The sequence below is a fragment of the Triticum aestivum genome, chromosome 3B, assembly GCF_018294505.1.
Source record: "Triticum aestivum cultivar Chinese Spring chromosome 3B, IWGSC CS RefSeq v2.1, whole genome shotgun sequence".
Classification (NCBI taxonomy): Eukaryota; Viridiplantae; Streptophyta; class Magnoliopsida; order Poales; family Poaceae; genus Triticum; species Triticum aestivum.
Genome location: NC_057801.1, coordinates 560,234,023 through 560,248,842, shown reverse-complemented (window position 1 = coordinate 560,248,842; position 14,820 = coordinate 560,234,023). Strand labels below are relative to the sequence as shown.

Sequence of the window (14,820 nt, the reverse complement as noted above, 5' to 3'; positions counted from 1 at the left end):
CCCTGGTCCGCGGAGGAGGTTGCAAGGCGCACTCGCAGCTACACTTTAGAATACCAACAAGTCTTCTCCAAAAAAGCTGAGAAACAATGTGATGACAAGTGGAGGCCGCCTCAGGAGGACATGATCAAGATAAATGTTGATGGCTCGTTTGTGCCAGGCGAACAACACGCAGGTTGGGGTGTAGTGGCGAGAGACTCGGAAGGTACTGTCATTTGTGCTCGCGCAGGTCGGCAGGAGCATGTAGGAGACCCCTTCGGTGCAGAGGTCAATGCCATGGCTCACGGTGTTGCACTGGCGGCGGAGCTTGGTATGTTGAGGGTGATCTTTGAGACCGACTCCCGGCTTGTTGCGGATGCAATGGACCTGAGAAGGGCAGACTCGTCGGCTTACTCGGCTGTCATCGAGGATATCAAACTACAGCTGAAACTTTGGTTTTCTCATCATGTAATAGTGTCATGTAGGAGAGGGGCAAATTCTGTTACCCATGAACTTGCTAGTTTGGGTCGCTTGTGTGAGGCTGATCACTCGATGCAGTGGGACTATGATGTACCTGCCACACTTGTGGCTTCTGTCCAGGGCGATTTGCCTGGACACCGTTAATGTTAAAGCTATGCTTTACTTCAAAAAAAAATCTACAAGTGTATCTTACGGGATTAGGCTGATTTCCGGCTGGAAACAATACAGACGTCTAGGGGCCTGTAATTTTTACAAATGTATCCGAGGGAAATACGATAATCCAAGCGCGGTTACTGTTCGTTCAACATTTATCGACGCAGAAAAATGAGCCGCAAAAAACGCAGCGACTCCTCGACGTTGTGCGCCCTACATGCACATCAGCGTACGTGCAGAATGCAGATCGCGCTGGAAGCTCCAAGGCACAGACCAACTCAGCAGCAATGGCACAGATAGAGAAATGATAGCCGCCTCGGCTCACATCTTCTCTAGAATCTCTAGAAAAAGAATAGCTCTATCCTTTATTTAATATTTATTTCTTTACCCCAACCATTCTGGTTCCGGGGATAAGAACAGACGTGATGATTCACTCATGAGCCAGACCGCCATGTCTTGCGGTCATTTAACCACACCACACGAGCTGCTTTAGCCTTTTAGGTAAAGCTGACCTGCCACTAGCCCACAACCACGAACGCAAATAACACTGTGCATTACTCCTACTGCTGCTGCTTTTCTACAGCTCCGTTGATGCCTGCGCGCGCAGTTGTAGTGGTAGGATCACATGTCCATGTGCGTGTGTTGTGTCTGAAACACACCGAGGTTGATATGTACTCCCTCCATCGGAAGGTTTAGGGACTGTTTGATTCCAATAAGTCGCCCAACATTTATCAGGTGACTTAAAACCAATGACTTATAAGTCACTTAACACACCTTCCCACACCAATCCACATCATGCATGTGATGGGACTCACGTAAAAGGGGGTGACTTATAAGTTTTAAGTTGGGGTGGAGCAACTTATGACTTATAAGTTGGGGTGACTTATAAGTCGGGTCTGTTTGGCAAAATAAGTTACTTTTTTTTTATTTTTCGACTTATAAATTGGTGACTTATTTGGAACCAAACAGGCCCTTAACGTTTTTATATTATGGGACGGAGGAAGTACGTACTGGAGTCCGCAGTCAGCAATGCCGAGTACAGAGAGTATTTCAACTCATGAGCCGCAGCCTGTCTGCTTGTACTAGACATGCATATGGGAATACTCCCTCCGTTCTAAATTACTTGTCTTGGATTTGTCTAGATACGGATGTATCTAGACTCATTTTAGTGCTAGATACATCCGTATCTAGACAAATCTAAGACAAGTAATTCGGAACGGAGGGAGTACAAGTTAACCGTTTTTCTCTTTTTCCTCTGACGAGAAATGATGGGTAAAGCATTGCATAATCAAGCCGGAGAGGCAGCTTCACATGGATTCTTCGCTAACACCCAACACCTTTTCGTGTACCGTCTCGACCCAAAGGTAATGATACAACAACCGAAATCATGACCAGTTTTAGTATAAAGATCAAAAGAAGCTTATGCACATCCAAAAAGAAAAGAAAAGCAGGGTGTAAACTTTCGGAAGAACGGAATGATTATGTCGCCCTGCCTTAATTTTTTTTCCCCAGAGAGAGAGAGACAGAGGTGGAGCTCCTCTGCCTGTGCATTGCCTAACCGCCGGTGAGCTCCTCTTCCTCTGCATTGCCTAACCGCCGGTGAGCTCAGCGATCCACGCCACCGGAGCCACCGGGGTCTCACCATCAACAGTCAGTGGTCAGTCGGGCAGGACAGTGGTGACATGTCCGCGGAGGCGGTGGCGTACGACATAAATGCCTTCTCGTGGAGGAAAAAAATTTTGGAGTAGGACATCATCTCGCCAAAATCACATCTCAAATCAACCGGAAAATACCTAACTATGCCGATATGCTGAACAGACAAATACTAAACATAAGTGTTGAAATCATAGATATATCACAAATATTAAACATGCAATAGATCGATTCATTAAGTTCATATTTGTTTCTAGAGTTTCTTTCCATGTCATATTAAAGCTTATCAAAAAACATTTCTTGAAGTTTCAATCGACCAAAGCGTATTGAATGTTTGGTTGGCACACACCACATGCCAATATAAGTAGTAACCATTCAAACTTCTACTCCCTCCGTCTTGGAGTTACTTGTCGCAAAAATGATCAAAATGGATGTATTTAAAACTAAAATACGTCTAAATAAATCCATTTCTCCAGCAAGTATATCTGGACGGAGGGAGTATATTTCTATCCGTGCAAATTCAACAATATTTCAAAGTCATAATTTTCAAAAAAAATCAAATATTAATGAAATCTGCACAAGAAACACATAAATAATCCAAATAAAACATGAAGATATATGATTGAAACATAGAAAAGAAAACCACCTCCACGTGTGCTCACTAGGTCATTACGAAGCTTTTGTGACCATCTTTTATCTTTCGGTGGACTTAAACCTGTGGAGTCAGTCAGCCTACCGTTGTGCTGTCATGCTTCAACAAACTTTGCTTTGTACTCCCTCCGTAAAGAAATATAAGAGCATTTAGATAACTAAAATAGTGATCTAAATGCTCTTATATTTGTTTACAAAGGGAGTACAATATACTCCCTCCGTTCCGAAATACTTGTCTTTCTAGAGATTTCAACAAGTGACTACGTACGGAGCAAAATGAGTGAATCTACACTCTAAAATATGTCTACATACATCCGTATGTCGTGTCCATTTGAAATGCCTAGAAAGACAAATATTTGGGAACGGAGGGAGTATTTGTCTTTTTAGAGATTTCAAATGGACTATCACATACGGATGTATATAGACATATTTTAGAGTGTAGATTCACTCATTTTGCTCCGTATGTAGTCACTTGTTGAAATCTTTAGGAAGACAAATATTGAGGAACAGAGAGAGTAATTCATTTTTGGTTGATCTGTACATATTGTAAATTTTGCAGTGGATTTTAAAAAATGTTCTGGAAAAAGAGTTTGTTAACATTGTACCACGTTCTCTACCAGAGGATTATTAAGAACCTTTTCTTTAAAATAACAAGCTCTTCGTCCATTTCCATTAAAGAAACCGCAACAAAATTATTACACAAACTAAAAACAGAAGGAACGGTAAAGATAAAAGCAAGCCTAAAACACATTCCATATCAACTTATCACGTGCTCTCGAGTTTGGAGTATTTCCGGCACTCCTATATCTGAGAACTTTACAATAAGAGTGACCAAAATTCCAGCACCCCCGTATATGATTCTGAGAACTTCACAATAAGAGTCACGGAAAATTCTACAAACAAAGACAAGATAATATATCGACTGTGTCACAGAATTTCAAATCCAAATTCAAAGCATCACTCAGAAAACTAAAAAATGATAAATCTAGCTATGAATAGCAGCTACTTCAAATTGAACTGTGAATTCAGCCAATTTAACACTATAATTGTTTTTGTTCCTCAAACTACATATAGATTTTGATTCTATAATTTTATAGCATAATAGATATATGTAGTTAGTGTTGTGATTTTATCTCCAAAAAAATGTTTAACTTTTAAATAGGCCAAAACATACAGGTGCACCGGAAGTACCTAAAACATGTAAGTGCTGGATGCGTTCTCCTAAGTGATGGATAAAGCATCGCATAATCAAACGGCCAGAGGGATAGCTTCATGTGGACTACTCATGAATAGCTTTTCCTATATTCTTTCAAAGGTAATGATACAGCAACAAAAAATAGCATCCGGGCATCTACAGTGATAAATATCAAAAGTGTGTGTGCATATTCAAAAAAGAAAGCAGGGGGCAAACTTTCAGAATAATAGAATGATGATTATGCCGCCCCCGCTTTTCTGGTGCTGCTCTGAACATACAGTGGAAGAATCCGATGGATTGCTTTTGTAGGTCGACATATCTTGGTTGAGACTTAAGAGGAGGCAGATGCAGGCTTAGTCTTCTTATTTCTGACCAAATTCTCGACAAAGAGCTCTCCTGCACGGTATGAAGACCGGACCTGACAAAAATCGCACGACAAAGAAAGTGAGTTCATGCAAATTGCTGCATTGCTAGGGGCTACGTTTGTATGCTTGCAAAACCTAGACCAAGGCGTTTGACCATTGTGTTGCATCCGTTGCTGCATGTAAGAGGCTGTTGCCTTTGAGCTCAGTCTGTTCTTTATTTCTTGTTTCAGACTCCTGAACTATTAACCATCTTTTTACGGATTTCACCATATGAAATAGGGGCTTGTCCACCTGTTCATCTTATAAAATTCACTGGTACAGGCTATTATGGAACTACATGCCCACTCCACTACTGGATCGAAGAACTAGAAATAGGACCAGAAACTGTATTTCTTGATTAACTATAAAGCAGGGGCAATCAAGATAATATTTCCAGAACTTCAGTTATGCATACTAGTACCATTTTTTTCAGAGCAGCAGTACACAGGAGTAATCAAGAACATGTAGCACGTACCAGAGGTCCACTAGCAACATAACAAAAACCCAACGATTCTCCATACTCCTTCCAAAACTGGAACTTCTCAGGCGTCACATACTCTCTTACCGTCAAATGTTTTTCTGTTGGCTGTAACATCAAGTAGTTTCGTTTATAAGAAGAAGAATATTGAATTACATGCTACACCAAAGTTAAAATGTGCATACAGGGCTAACCTGTAAATATTGGCCCAATGTGAGAATATCAACACCAACTGCCCTCAAGTCAATCATGGCTTGTTTCACCTCCTCGTCAGTTTCCCCAAGACCAAGCATGATAGAAGACTTGGTTATCATCCCCTCTTTGCAAATTTTTGCATGCTTTAGAACAGCTAAGCTCTGCTCATATCTGTAAAAATGAGAGGTGATAAGAGATTGTTCCAGAGCCAGATACCATGAGGAAGAAAGAAGACATACGAGGTCTAACTGGACATTGCCGAAATATACTAACTTCTGTACTAGGCACCTTCGTCTAGCATTTATATCAACAGGCATGAAAATTTCAGCAAAATTCAAATAAAACACACTGTGTCATGCAAACTGAAGACATCCAGATGCTAGGGAATGACAATTGGCCATCTAAAAGAAATAATCCAACATCTGGCATTTATAAAGTGATATAACTATAGCAACTCACTGATCAAATTGACAGTAACATTCTGCTTTTGATCGAAACTAAGCAAGGTCTCTGATATGGTACACATCCACATTTGGTAAGGTTTGTGGAGCTGGATAGAAATTGGATTCATAGTTGCTCAGAGGTCAAATTTGAAGATACATCACCCAGACTAAAACACTCCAATGGCCTGAGGTTGATCACATTGCCGTAGTACAGTTACGTTGTAGAACTGATTCAAGTGTCAGAGCACCAGAATGAATAGAAGCAACATTTGTTTAACTTTGTTAGGTTGGTTTCAGCCAGGACTATGCATACTATTGGAGTAAAAACAAGATAAAGCAAATAAATTTATAATCATCGATTTTCTATGCGTACTATAGTGTTTCAAACCTCTAGCCTTTGTATAGCTTTGAGGAGAATATCAGAAGTAAACAAGAAAGAAACCGGAAGTAGCGATTCTCTGTACTTTAGCTGTTCCGGAATTGTTGATGAGTGATAATCTAACAGGTCAGTTAATCTGAGAAAATAAGTAGTTATTAGTGCTTCAAACTTCAATTTTACAATAGTCTAACATACAGTGCCATGCCACTAAATTCATCGGATCAAATTACCCTGCTCGAGGATCCCTCACAATTCTCTGCAGACTCCTCACAGTTTCAATGTTGTGCGCAAAGACATCTAGATTAGAATCGGCCAAAGAGGAAACAGCCTCCAGATCACCTCGAAAGTCCGAAGTTAAGCATTCCACCAATATCCCCGGTTTTAGCTCCTGCATAGGAAGTCCAGAAATCTTTAGCACAGCATTTTGACAAAAGATAAATGAAAGATACACCAAATTAGTATATGAGGTAAACCTTCAAAGCTCTCACTGTCTGAGCAAAATGGCCACTCCCCCCATCAGGCAAGTCATCTCTATCAACACTTGTCAGCACAACATAGTCTACTCTGGAAAGAACAGCATTTTGTCAGATATTCTGTGTAATCATGCATCATAAATTAGCGTATTTGCATTGGTTCAAATCCAAACTTCATAAATTGCACCGCTATCTCTTCTTACTAAACCAGTCTCTCAAAGATGACAAGCTAATGGTGGTAAATCTGTAGACGAGCAACCAGCAGAAACTTACCCCCAACTTGCAACGGCCAAGGCTGTGTTCAGAGGTTCCATGGGATCCGGCGGCGGAGGCTTGTTGCTGGTCTTCACGGCACAGAATCGGCAGCCGCGAGTGCAGGTATCGCCGAGCACCATGATGGTCGCCGTGGCAATTCCGTCGCCTTCCCCGCCGGCCCCTCCCCCTCCGTTCCAGCACTGCACCCCGCAAAAGCAGCAGATTTCGTTAAGCCCAGCACCGAAAGCGAACACTCTACTGTCTCGCAGAAATTCCTCGTGCTGAACGCAGGACCGAATCACACGAGCGAAGCATTGCGGCGGCGGGAGTTGTGCACCGGCGGGTGTAGAATACCTCGCCGATGTTGGGGCACTGGGCCTCGACGCAGACGGTGTTGAGCTTGAGCTCGCCGAGCGACTCCCGCATCCGCGCGTACTTCTCCCCGTGCGCCGCCCTCTGCCTCAGCCACGCCGGCTTCTTCACCTCCGGGTCCCTCCCGGTGTACGGCCCCGTCCTAACGACGGACACCGGCGGCGCGGCCTCGGCGCGGCACCGGACCGAACCGGATGGACCGCGGCGGCGGCTCTGGTCCGCGCAGCCAGGCCGGATCGGCGGGCCCACCTGCCGAGCGAGCGAGCTGTGCATCGTGGCCGGCGAATAGGGCGCCGGATTGCACAGGCTTGTCTAGCCGTGGCGCCGTGCGGGTGCGGGTGCGGGCGATGGGCTCGGAGCGAGGGGTAAGGTTTTTGCCCGTTCCAGTTTTATCCCTCCGAGTGGGCGGCCAATCTCTCGCAAACCACGAGATGTCTACACGTGAAACTGAAGGGTAGAAGAGGTACAAGTATTTTCTTGGTACGCTGCCGATGAACACAAGGAGGACTTGCAACCCGCATCCATAAATAGTGACTGATCACGTGTTAAATTTGCTTCTCTACATCCAGATATCTCATACTATAATTCTGCTATCCTTCAAAGAAAAACGTGCAAACAATAAAATCCAGCAGATCAGATAACCTGTACTACTTTTATCCCTTCTTGTCGGTGATGTCCACTATCTCGGCCCAGCTCCGGGTACATGGCGGCAACTGCAGCTCCGGCTTCCGCGTCTCCTCCGCGTTGGCCTGCGCATACATCTTCGCTTCGATCTCGTCGAAGAGCGCGTCGGTCGCCGCCCATTCCTGCCAGATTAACTGAGGTTAGCCTCCACACATGCCTCATCCTCGATGGACTCTGGGATAGGCTGTTTCTCCGCCATCTCGGCCGCTTGCACGCCCATGAACTCTGCCTCCGCGTCCTTCATGTTGAAGCCCGGAGCCGGAGCCGGCGTCAGCTCCTCCTCCTTCGGATCCGCCACCTCCATCGGAGTCGGCTGTTGCTCCTCATCCTCCCCCGCCCTCTGGCTGCTCCTCATCCTCCCCCGCCTCTGGCTGCTCCTCATCCTCCTGCTCGGGCGAGTTCGGAGGCAAGCCGTCCGCGATGCGTGCGGCACGCTTTGCTCGAATCTCCTGCTCAATGTAGAACCGGCGCTCCGGCCTGAGCATAGCATAGGTGGTCTTGTTTTGCCGAACCAAAGAGAGGTGGTGGAATGGGCTCGAGCTGACGACACGAAGAGGGAGGAGGTGGATGTGGCTAGGGTTGGGGACGTCGGCCGACTCAAATAGCCGAATTTGGCCTCGAGCGATGTGCCGAAGCGGCGCCACGAGGTGATCACATCCCCACAACAGCAGCAGATGAGACGTCTGTAGAAACGCGGTTTTTTCGGGCGATTCCCTGTAGGACGCTATCGTCAGTTTGACGTGACGGGCGCGCCCGTGCGCTCCATATTCGACACATATCTGGGCTGGATATGAGCGGTGCCGGTCAGCCTGGACGTTTGAGGTCAATTTAAGAAGGCGTCTGAATCGATTTTTTGTGACCGGCCACTGATCGGGCCATCCGCGAGACGTTTAAGGCTGGTTTGAGGCGTTGTAGATGGTCTAACGCCCAAACGATCAGATACGTCCATACGTGTGATCCGACGGTGGAGGAGCTCAAATTGCCGTGAGAGCTTTGGTGGCTCAGTTTTATCAGCGCCCTAGATCTTTTTTTCTTTGATAGTATCAGCGCCCTAGATCTGGAGGCTCAACATTTCCGTCACACCCGCCGCCCCCGCTCGCAGTCGAGAGGAGATCATGTCTACGCTCTCGCCGGGGAATTAAGCGATCTACAACGCGGCAGCCCTCCTCCAGCGGCGCACCGAGCTCGAGACCTTAATCAGAGCCATTAGCGCCATTGATTAGCGCTAGTAAGCACGGGCACGTGGATACAGGAGGGTGGTGGCGACCTGGCCTGCAGCGTGGACAGGAGCACGCCGGCGGGGGACCATCGAGGATCTGGAGGCCTGCTGCTGGCGGCGGCTGATGTTGGACGGCGGGGCGGAGCAGAGTCCGGGTGCAGGGCGTTGGCCCGGGCTGGGGAGGTGGTGGCGACCGGTGCTGAGGGCGGGGTGAGGGCAACGGGCAGAAGCACGACCCGGAGGCGCTGCAATGTGGACGATCCACTCGGGCCAGATCCAGTTGGGGAGTTCCGGCCAATCTGGACTGGGGACGAGGCGGAATTTCTTCACTGTCCGATCCAATTGTGAAGTTCCGGGCAATCTTGACGGGGCAGTCGTTCTACAGGATTTAACCGAGCCAGAAATTTTAGAGAAGCGATGGCGCAGATCCTTGTGGCACACTGCCTATATGTTTGCAAGATCCTTATGGTGACGAACTGTTTGGCGACTGTAACCATCTACAAGACGAGTACCGCAGTGCTATGGAAGAGTATGAGGATTTTAGCGTGGATCACAAGACTACAGGTACAAATTATGAAGCCCATTCTCTAGCTAAAGCTGCCGTGTCACTAGATCCAGCGCGCCCGTGTGTGGCTTCTAAATCTCCCTGATATTGCTAATTGTGTCCCAAAATCTATTTTGATTGAATAAAAACTAGCGACTCCACTAAAAAAGGATCGATCTGAGGGATCACGTGTTGCACGTGTGGTGGGAAAAAAAATATACTAGGGCTGCAACTTGTATTTCCATGAGACTGTGGAACAATTTATAAAAATTCCTTATACAATGGAATATTACACATGGTTATATATGTGTTTTGAGTGACACATTATAGGTACTGTAGTATTTATCATAAATGGTACTTCCTCCGTCCCATAATATAAGAGCATTTTGCAAGCTCTTGCAAAATGCTCGAGCTTGCAAAATGCTCTTATATCATGGGACGAAGGGTGTACAACCCAGTAGTAGGATGTATTTCCCCATATATAGCTAAAGGTCCCATAAAAAATATACAATAAAACACCCATAACAGTGCTAAGAGCTAGGAATATTTTTTTATCTCCCTCCCGAGAGGCCTGACAATGTAGCGATGCTTGTCATGAGCTGTGGATTTGACACGCTAGAAGGGTTGAATCCCCTGTTTTCCATCAAGGCTTGCATGCTGAAGCTCATGTCGGTTGGTGCGAACTCTGGTAATGGCATGTCTCCGTTGAGGTATTGCATGACTTGATGCATGCTAGGCCTTGTGCTAGCAAAGGGTTGTGAGCACAATAGACCAAGCTTCAGGACCAGCCATGCCTCATCTGCTTTGCACTTGCCTTGGAGCCTCTGGTCTATTATCTCCACCATTGTTCCTTTCTGCCAATTCTCAAGTACCAAGTCAACCAACATAACTCGATCGCCATTTGCATTCTGCTTGACAGGCCTTTGCCCGCAGGTGACCTCGAGAAGGAATATGCCAAAGGCAAAAACATCCGTAAGAGGAGACAGCTTGCCTGTGCGTAACAGTTCTGGGGCAAGGTAACCCATGGTACCGACCACACGTGTGGTATGTGGGTCAGTACCATGATCATACGATTTTGCAAGGCCAAAATCTCCTAGTCGCCCATTTAATTCGCTATCGAGAAGCACATTGCTTGCTTTGATGTCTCTGTGGATGATAGCTTTATCCCACTTCTCATGGAGGTAGAGCAGGCCACATGCAACTCCTTTGATGATATGAAACCGCATAGCCCAATCTAGTAAGGGCATTTCTTGTTCACAGTGCAGGTACTTGTCAAGACTACCATTTGGCATGTAATCATAGACCAAAAGGAGTTCACCTTTTCCCCTGCAATAGCCAAGTAACTGCACGAGGTTGCGGTGACGAAGGCGGCCCATGCTAACAATCTCAGTAATGAATTCCTTTGTTCCCTGCTTTGAATCATGTGACAATTTCTTCACCGCAACCTCCAATTGAGATGTAGGAAGTATGCCTTTATACACCTTTCCGAATCCTCCTGCTCCGAGTATGTTTTTATTATTAAATCCTTGTGTGCCTATGAACAAATCCTTATACGGGAATCGATGTGGCCCAAACTCGATCTCCCAGTCTTCTTGTAGCTCGGTATATGCCAATTTCCTTCGAGCAAATAAAATGATGATAATTCCAGCAATAAGGATGAATGCTGCAATGACTATTGGCAGGACAATCGTTAAGACCTTTGAGTGAGGCTTTGGGCCAACATGAGGTAACCTTGGCAGCTTGGTTGTGTCAATCCCAGGAGCAGTCTTTCCCATGCTGAAGCTCCAGCCAAGTATGTAGTATCTTGACTTGATGACTCCAGTTGCGGACGAGAAGCCAATGTATGCCGTGTCTGTGAAAACTGTTGAGAGATCATAGATGGTTGACAGTAATGGTCTTGCAGGCTTGGCCATTTTGATGGGAGCCAAAGTTACATCGACCTTTGTAGCTCCTCCGTCATACTCTACCCACACCTGCATCATCTCACGGCTAATGAGGCTCAAGTTCTTGAACATACCAGTTTTGTCATCAAAGAAGCCAGCATCATGGGATTGCACAGAGTGGAGACTGTTTATGTTGATACCAACATGGTTGCCATTGATGTCCTGGAATTCACTATTTTGATTGGTGTCAAGCTCCACCGCAAATATATGGTTGCTTGCTTTACCGTTGTTCTGGTTGTTGAGGAGCCCCAAGTACTGGGCTGGCAACGCACTGGAGAAATTCTTGTTTCTGGTGACGAAGAAGGCCATGCCATCAGCACTCTTGTCAGGGTAGGCGGACAGGATGCTGAAGACGAAGCTGATAGAAAAAGACTGTACATAACCACTAGGCGACGTGCGGAAGTGTAGAGGAGTTGGGTATAGAGCATGGCCTTGGAGGTTAAAGGTGCCATTTGTTAGTTCAAGGAGTCCATCTGGTGTGATTGTGGCAGCTCCATCAAGGCTGAGGTTAGCTTGGGTGAAGCCGGAGTAGACAAACTGGTCATTAGCAATGGTGAAGGGTGCTCGGTTGAGGCAAATGAACAGGAAGAAGAGTTGGCATGGAATGAAACACTTATGTTTCTTGTCAAGCATGGGTGTGACCCGTGACATCTCAAGAATATGCAAGAACATAGTATTTTGCAAGTATAACTGTGAACAATGGTTTCCAGTTGCCCTCTACTTCTAGTAGCCTGTTCTTCATTTTTAGTGGAATTGACTCAGCCAGCCAGCATGACTTGCAAGTTGGTCTTAGTCATCTGTGGGAGAGTCCTTATTAATAGCAACTGGCCAATGGCATTAATTACTAGTTCGGATTTTTTCAAACACATGTTGAACCAGATGATTTCCTAAAACTTTCTTTGAAAGGTTTAATATTATGACAGGGATTTATAATTTGTTGTCTGCTAGAGTAATCCAATATGATACTAGCTTTCAGTAGAATCGACTCAGCCAGCTAGCATGACTTGCAAGTTGGTCTTAGTCGTCTGTGGGAGAGTCCCTATCAATAGCAATTGGCCAATGGCATTAATTACTAGTTCGGATTTTTTCAAACACATGTTGAACCAAATGATTTCCTAAAAATTTCTTTGAAAGGTTTAATACTGTCACAGGGATTTATAATTTTTTGTCTGCTAGAGTAATCCAATATGATACTAGCTTTCAGTGGAATTGACTCAGCCAGCTAGCATGACTTGCAAGTTGGTCTTAGTCGCCTGTGGGAGAGTCCCTATCAATAGCAATTGGCCAATGGCATTAATTACTTGTTCGGATTTTTTCAAACACATGTCGAACCAGATGATTTCCTAAAACTTTCTTTGAAAGGTTTATTGTCACATGAATTTATAATTTTTTGTCTGCTAGAGTAATCCAATATGATACTACTCCCTCCGTTCGGAATTACTTGTCACAAAAATGGATAAAAATGGATGTATCTACAACTAAAATACATCTAAATACATTCATTTCTTGGACGAGTAATTCCGAACGGAGGGAGTAGCTTTTAGTGGAATTGACTCAGCCAGCTAGCATGACTTGCAAGTTGGTCTTAGTCATCTGTGGGAGAGTCCTTATTAATAGCAACTGGCCAATGGCATTAATTACTAGTTCGGATTTTTTCAAACGCATGTTGAACCAGACGATTTCCTAAAACTTTCTTTGAAAGGTTTAATATTATCACAGGGATTTATAATTTTTTATCTGCTAGAGAAATCCAATATGATAGTACTAGCTTTTATTGGTGGACTCGTGGTTGTTACTTTAAGAGCATTTTTGACAAAGGGGGTGTTTATCCGAAAATGCTCTTTAGAGCTCGAGCTCCATGGAGCCCGGGTTTGACTTGGTCAAAATTCAAACTTTCACGTTTCAAAAAAATTTAAAAAAAAATACACACATACTTAGAGACATAAAGCATATGTCTGTAAATTTTCAGGACAAAACACCTTAAAATGAGTGCTACACAAAAAGAACAAATCTGAGACTTTTTAGTAGATGCACTATTCATCCTCAAAGTCTATGAATTTGTCTTTTTTGCACAGATCGCATTTTAAGGTATTTCATCCTCAAACTTCACATACATACACATAACATCCTTGTTTACTTGTATGATTTTTTTCAGATTTTTTTGAAATTGAAAAATGCGAATTTTGATTTTTTCAAAAAATCCGGCCTCCATGGAGGCCGAGCTCCAAAACGCCCTATCATGTTTTGTAGTTCAATAAGATCTTTACGGTCTAATTTCCATGAAATGTTCATTATCTCATTTGGTCAAAAGTAATGTCACCATCATATAGTTTATTGTTCAACACACTAGCCAACTGCTAACCAGATGGCGATATTAAAGTTAGTGTGAACTGCACAAAACTGGTATTATTCGCTGTATCTCTGAAGGCTAGTTCTCGCCAATGGAAGTCTCCTTGCTGATTTTTAGTATCCACATTTCTCCATCATTTAGAAAGTTCCAACAAATGCATCGCTCTCTAGACTTTGGTTTCAGTTCATCACTGTAGCCAGTTCCTCTGAAGTCATACTAACCATGTCTGCATTTGTTTTTAATTCAGCGCCATTGTTCAGCCATTGTCTAATTAATTTCTGGAACAAAGAAATTTCATATAATTCGATCACTGCCACAGAGGGGAATCTAGTGATTAGATGAACAAATGAGAAATTGTCTGAGACTTTCTGTGTACACATGTCCCAATCATTTAGAAAATTTCAAGAAATATACGTGGAGGTTAGACTTTGGTTTCAGTTGCCATAGAACAATAACTGCAGTCACTTTCTTGAGGTCTTTCCTTTTGGCCTCTTTGATTCGTAGGATTTTAAAAACATAGGAATAGGATTGGAGTGGCATGCCCATTTGAATCCCGTAGGATCACTAAGGAGTGTTTGATGCCACAGGAAAAATTTCCACGGGATCTAATCCTATGAATCAATGGACCAACATAAGAAAAATTCCTAAGGATTGTAATCCTCCAGAAATCCTATAGAATTCCTTTGAATCAAAGGAACCCTTAGCTGGATAACTTGTCCACTTATGGATGGCTCCTCTCCTAGCCTAACCCTCCCACCTCCAGCCCCGCCGCCGACGACCCCCGTCGGTAGCCCTCCCCGACGCCCATGGCCTCCCCCAGCGGCAGCTCAGGCGACCTCGACCTCGGCTCCGACGGCTCGCGCCGCTGGTTGGACTCCGACGGCGGCTCCTCCGCGAGGTTGCTCGGGCGCCCTCGCCTGCCCCGGGCCCCGCCCTCGCCGTCTCCCTCTCCCCGGCCGCGGCCGGCCCTGCC

General features: G+C 44.9%; 2 protein-coding genes across 2 annotated transcripts; both read right to left on the bottom strand.

Annotated features, from left to right (window-relative positions):
* Positions 1–4,188: 4,188 nt before the first annotated feature.
* LOC123070915 (lipoyl synthase 1, chloroplastic) lies at positions 4,189–7,483 on the bottom strand. Its single transcript, XM_044494329.1, has 7 exons — positions 7,090–7,483; positions 6,754–6,935; positions 6,481–6,571; positions 6,238–6,395; positions 5,185–5,356; positions 4,988–5,098; positions 4,189–4,526 (listed from the first exon to the last, which is right to left on the bottom strand). Exons 1-7 carry the CDS (start codon positions 7,378–7,380, stop codon positions 4,440–4,442), a joined length of 1,092 nt encoding a protein of 363 aa, XP_044350264.1. The 5' UTR covers positions 7,381–7,483; the 3' UTR covers positions 4,189–4,439.
* A 2,573-nt stretch (positions 7,484–10,056) lies between these two features.
* Positions 10,057–12,766, bottom strand: LOC123070914 (L-type lectin-domain containing receptor kinase SIT2). The gene has a single exon (XM_044494328.1). The coding sequence runs from the start codon at positions 12,167–12,169 to the stop codon at positions 10,106–10,108; it is 2,064 nt and encodes a 687-aa protein (XP_044350263.1). The 5' UTR covers positions 12,170–12,766; the 3' UTR covers positions 10,057–10,105.
* Positions 12,767–14,820: the final 2,054 nt, after the last annotated feature.